The sequence below is a fragment of the Hyalella azteca genome, unplaced genomic scaffold, assembly GCF_000764305.2.
Source record: "Hyalella azteca isolate HAZT.00-mixed unplaced genomic scaffold, Hazt_2.0.2 contig40, whole genome shotgun sequence".
Lineage (NCBI taxonomy): Eukaryota > Metazoa > Arthropoda > Malacostraca > Amphipoda > Hyalellidae > Hyalella > Hyalella azteca.
In genome coordinates, this window is record NW_025930402.1 from 2,438 (window position 1) to 8,180 (window position 5,743).

Consider the following 5,743-nt stretch of genomic DNA (forward strand, 5'->3'; position numbering starts at 1 on the left):
AGGATTCCTTACATTAAGTTATTATGTAGGTAGGATTCCTTACATTTCCCTTCTCTGTCTCTCTCGTGCGGACGGCCGACGTCCCGTGTAAGCGAACTCTTGTTCGAGTGTCTTAGTTTCTGTTGCTTTTCACCTGTCCCTCCTTGTCACCTGTCCCTCCTTTTCACCTGTCCTTCCTTGTCACCTGTCCCTCCTTGTCACCTGTCCCTCCTTGTCACCTGTCCCTCCTTGTCACCTAGCCCCTGTCTCTTATACACATCTAGATGTGTATAAGAGACAGGGTATATCTGCTAAAATCTGGTATGTTGAGCTGGAAACCAGATATACTCGGAATAAAACAATGGCAACTCTGCACTCACGTCCCGGTCCATATATCTTATGACTTGCATGGCCTTGGCTGGAGCCTTGCAAGGCTGGTGTGAATGGTTCAATAGAAATACATTAAATAATGTTGGACTGGACCGTAAATGGAACGTGCCCGCCATTGTGGTGTGAACCAAGCCTTAGCCGATGTGAGCGTGATAGTTTTCATTCTACTAGACCGGATGTTGGCTTAACACGTGTCCTCCAACAACTGATGTTCATCCATAATACTCACTTTATTCATGCAGTATTTCAGGAGACAATTCATGAAGAAGCTCTTGCCCTTCCTGAAGGCCCCTGCAATAGACACCACGCAGAGGGCAGTATCGCGCACTTCAGGTCTATGTAAGACCTGTCTCTTATACACATCTAGATGTGTATAAGAGACAGCTTTATATCTCTGCCAACCATAATTTTTAGCTCCGTACACAGATTTCTTCTTCAACTCACGGCTCACGCTGTTTATTAAAAAGAGTTCACAACTAGGTATTTTAGAAGGGCTTTTTTCTGGACCAACAAGGAGCAATACCATCAGACAGCATTCGTTAGTCAATACCATCGAAGGCATCGATTCCTGCCATCAAAGTTCACAGAATGTAAACAAATCCAAAGCCTCTGATTGGTCAGTTGGCCAGATGGTTTTGATAGTACGCTTTTAGCTAAGTCTTACATAAGAATGTTTTGATAATGCCAAAATTAGGGTGTACTTACTCAACACGTAACATTTTTGTCAGAAGTACAAAAAGTTACGAAGTTTTGATAATACGGCCCCAGTATCACAGCTAAGGGAACGGATTATTGCAGCAGAGGCCAGAGGTTATGGCCATACCTTGCCATATGTGTGAACATGCTGTAGAAAACTTCTGAGAACAACTCCAATAGAGTGTTGCAGCTAACGGACACATTTTCCTGATATTGTTTTCAAAACATAAGTATTTTGCTCTGCTAATCTTGAGGAAAATAAACTTTCTTCTTTATGTACCTCCATTACTCTTTTATTTTGCCTCAAAACTGTTCAATCAGTTTACCCCACCATGTATAAGCTAGTTATTAGTTAACACATTTTAATTGTATATTGTAATCTATATATAACAAATAGTCAAATAGTTAAAGACTACTTATAGCCTTATAAGAATTTGCTAAGCTGCTAGCTATGTACAATGTATTGCACACTTGATGCCTCTGTACCAAAAACATTCAATTTATTGGAACCGAATACACACTAAAGGCAACATCACAACAAGTTTATATACCAATTGGTCATTTATAGTACATTTATACTAAACCATGAATAGCAATACCAGTACCTCAATATAAATTAAAGAATGCCACTCAATATATTTAAATATATGAAAAAATAAAAATTAAAAAATCATGATTTTTTATAAAAAATTGATTAATTCAGTATTCACATGATTTAATCATTTTGATTTAATCATTGCCAACCCTGGATTTGTGTCATAAGTCATATTTTGTTTACTGGTAAATAATTATCAACCATTATTACCTCAATTAACCAGGCCAACTGTAAAAAATGTAATATAAAGGTAAAAAATATTTCATTTCCAAAAAATCTCAATTTTCATTAAAGTAAATATTTAACATTAAAAAATATGAAATACATGTTTTTTTATTAATTTTCAATGGCTGAGCATGTGTGGCAACAGAAAAAATTGTTTGTTTGAAAAATCCCTTGAAGGGAATTCACTTGATAGATATCCAGATAAAAATTTCATAGTCTGATGGCAAAATTTCAAAAGTTGTTTATTGGTCCACCCTATCATATCAGGTGTAAATGCATTCTTATGGGTGTCCCATGCCTGATTACCCCATCTTGCGCAGCAATGCCACCATTTTTTTATTGAGCTACGTATACAAATTCTGTCAATCACATTTTTAAGCCAGCACTTGTGTGCAACTTTTATGTATGGACAATTTTTTAATCCAGCAAAGATTCGTTTACTACATACTAACATACCTTAGCAGAAGTTTTTTCAAAATCTCGCTTGTCACACTTTTTTATATGGATTTTTTAGAGGTAGTAAATGTATGATTTCTTAACTTGCTTTATGCTACATAGTTGCAATGCATAGTTGAGTTGCAATTAAATTGTGTGCACCACTATTTTGAGTTTTGCAATATTTCTATTAATTTAGCTGCTACAGCATTTCTATGAAATGTTGTAGGACTGTCCCTTATTACCCCATTTGACCCTACTGTGTTTCAAGCATTGGAAGTTGCAAACAAATTTACTAACTGCCTGATCTACAAAGAACAGAAAATTTAAATATTTTGATTATTGTCTGACAGATTTGGTACCTTAATATCAGAATTTTGTCACTGCCTTAATACCGGTAGTATTAATGATTTCCAATGGCTTAGAAGCATCAAGAGTTAACAAACTTTAGCACAATCAATGTGCTGTATATTTTAACCTGATTACTTTTTTCTGTTAGATCACAGAAAAGTAGAGAACTCTTTATCCCAATTGCAAGAAATGTGAAAATTTTTCCAAATATTGAAATTGAAATATTGTAAGTTCATAAAGTTGGTAATGGATGGGTTTGTCCCAGAAGCGCAAGCATTACTTGAGCTTGAAGATAATGCTGGTAGCAACCCAAGCAGAGACAATTATGTGAGTCCACTGGCTTTATCCCAACCCACTCTTCCCATCCAGCATTATGATCCAGCAGGCACCTACAGGACTCCTCATAAACCTTCAGCCAAAAAGAATTATGGCGGATATTGTGAAATTTGTAATCTGAGAGTGAGTGCTTCATCTTTTATGTCTTATGGTAAACATACCTATATGATGTTACTCTTTTCTCTTTTTTTTTATCACAAGGTTTTAATATGAATTAGGGTCCTTCCTCATCACAATAAATTGTTGAGACTTTCTTAGATACTGTACCCTGTCTTGACATTTTTAATGCAAGTTACTTTGAATCTGGAAAAATCTGTTACTTCTCACTGTAAAATACTATTTCAATATTTTCATCATATTCAGCACTAATGGATGCTGACTTCAGCATTAATGAATTTCTCTTCTTGATGTTGCTGTGCAATACAGACCATTTACATACATTAACATAGTGACTAGAAATAGGCTTATTTGCTTCATTACAAGCAGTATAATATTGAAATTTTATCAGTGTTGTTCCTATTCCCAAGGTAATATATTTATTTGTTGTACAGCTCAACTCTTACACACAATCCAAGAGTCATTATGAGGGCAAACCTCATGCCAAGAAAGTCAAGGCCGAGCAGAAGAGGAAGGAGTCTCTCTCATCAGACGGCACTACTGACAATGCTCCCCCTCCTTGTAAAAAGGTGTCTTTAATTATCAGTACTGGTACTCCCTTTAAACCTCCGGCCCTCTCATGCAGCATTTTGTAGCTATTGAATACTAGTTGCTTTGTGTTACATTACCTTGATAAATATTTATATTCTATATTCATTGCATAATAAGGTTACAAAATCATATATTTCAATTTTATAATAAATATTTGCAGGATGAATGTTCCTTTTAAGTTTGGAGAAATGATATAGAATGATAATACTTTTCAATGATGAATTGCTGGACTGATTTACTATACTGGTATACTTTTATCCAGATATGAAATTCTATGCTTGAATGCTTTTGTAGTCAGCTTATGTAAGCATGAGTCTTGCCCATAATAAGGATGAGTTCAGCATGTAGATGCTGTTTATTGATGCTTCATTAAAAAATATCAGTGTACACTGTTCTAATTTTTACAGTTCATAATTGATATTTTGTTGCTGATTAATTAGTAATATTGTCTGTTTTATTGTTTCATGAGGTTTTAAAGTACCGTATCAGTTCATAGCATGTTTTCTATTATTTATATTAACAATTGGTGATTATTTAAAAAATTACTATTATCAGATCAACTTGAATAAATCAAATAAGTAAACAAGAGCTTCCATAGTGAATCATGATGAGCAGCAAGCACGAGATGAGCCGGTGTCGAGGCTGTACTGTGAGCCGTGCAAGTTGACTTTCACGTCAGCAGCTCACGCCAAGGACCATTACCTGGGCCGCAACCATGACCGAGTGCTGCATGGCCTCAAGCCTTTCCAACAGGGCTATTTCAACACCACCACCAACAAGTGGCAGAGGACGTAAGTCATTTATTCATTCTCTCCACTTAGTGAAAGACACATAATTGCTGGAATTTCTTGTTCAGTGTGTAAATATATACTTGAAAGAGATCCAACTTGAAATGTGTGATTTTTTCCAGTAATGTCAAATAATTTGTGAGCCAACTATGTAAAAGTTCTGGGAACCTCCATTTAATTTTGCTCTAAATCTATCTTTGTTTGATATGCCTTTGATGTCAATGGCAACATTTTCTAAGCAATATATGGTGGATGTGTCAATTAATGGGTTAAAATGGGTACAAAATGGGTGCCAAAATTATGCGGTACAAATTAATGATGAAATCAAAGTAGATCAAACACTTGGTATTCCCTGCATTTTTCCTCATCCAAATACTGAGGAATAGTGAAACATTTCCCATGAGAACCTTAATGGGTACCTACCCTACATTATAATTATTATAGTTTTTTTGTCAAGGTTGTGGTCTTTTTATTCAGGCAAAGTACCTGTGGCTCTAAATTAATTTTCTATGAATGAGTCATGTTGCATAGGTAGTTTTCATGCAGTGGCAGCGTGCTAACAATTGAACTATTTTTTTATTGTTATATGAAACAAGCCCAAATTAACATCTCTGAACTGTACTGTGATGTAAAATGCTAGCTGCGCAATTTTTATTGCCCACTGGTATATGGTATAGATTTGATAAATACCTATGACAATATGCAAGAACTGTAACAACAGCATGGGTAATAACAACACAGGCTGTGCAAATTAAAATGGTTGCTGCAATTACAGGCCTCCTGACCCCCGGCTGTCAGCGCAGCTGCTGTCCTCTGAGCCGCCCACCGACATCGATGGCAAGCCCACCCACACGGAGAAGCCCAGAGTGCGTGGCAAGTGAGTGCCAAGAGTGCGTGGCAAGTGAGTGCCAAGAGTGCGTGGTGAGTGAGTGCCAAGAGTGTGTGGTGAGTGAGTGTCAAGTGAGTGCCAAGAGTGTGTGGCAAGTGAGTGCCAAGTTTGCATGGCAAGTGAGTGCCAAGAGTGTGTGGCAAGTGAGTGCCAAGAGTGCGTGGCAAGTGAGTGCCAAGAGTGCGTGGCAAGTGAGTGCCAAGAGTGCATGGCAAGTGAGTGCCAAGAGTGCATGGCAAGTGAGTGCCAAGAGTGTGTGGCAAGTGAGTGCCAAGAGTGCATGGCAAGTGAGTGCCAAGAGTGCGTGGCAAGTGAGTGCCAAGAGTGCATGGCAAGTGAGTGCCAAGAGTG

General features: G+C 37.3%; 1 protein-coding gene across 1 annotated transcript in view; it reads left to right on the top strand.

The window, feature by feature from the left end:
* Window positions 1–2,767: 2,767 nt before the first annotated feature.
* The window catches only part of LOC108666114 (zinc finger protein 346), an 8,277-nt gene continuing 5,301 nt past the window's right edge, over window positions 2,768–5,743 (top strand). Inside the window, exons 1-4 of the mRNA XM_018152927.2 lie at window positions 2,768–3,130; window positions 3,559–3,693; window positions 4,331–4,506; window positions 5,279–5,380. Of these exons, the coding sequence (XP_018008416.1) occupies window positions 2,918–3,130; window positions 3,559–3,693; window positions 4,331–4,506; window positions 5,279–5,380 (626 nt within the window). The 5' untranslated portion in view covers window positions 2,768–2,917. The remainder of the gene's footprint in view (window positions 3,131–3,558; window positions 3,694–4,330; window positions 4,507–5,278; window positions 5,381–5,743) is intronic.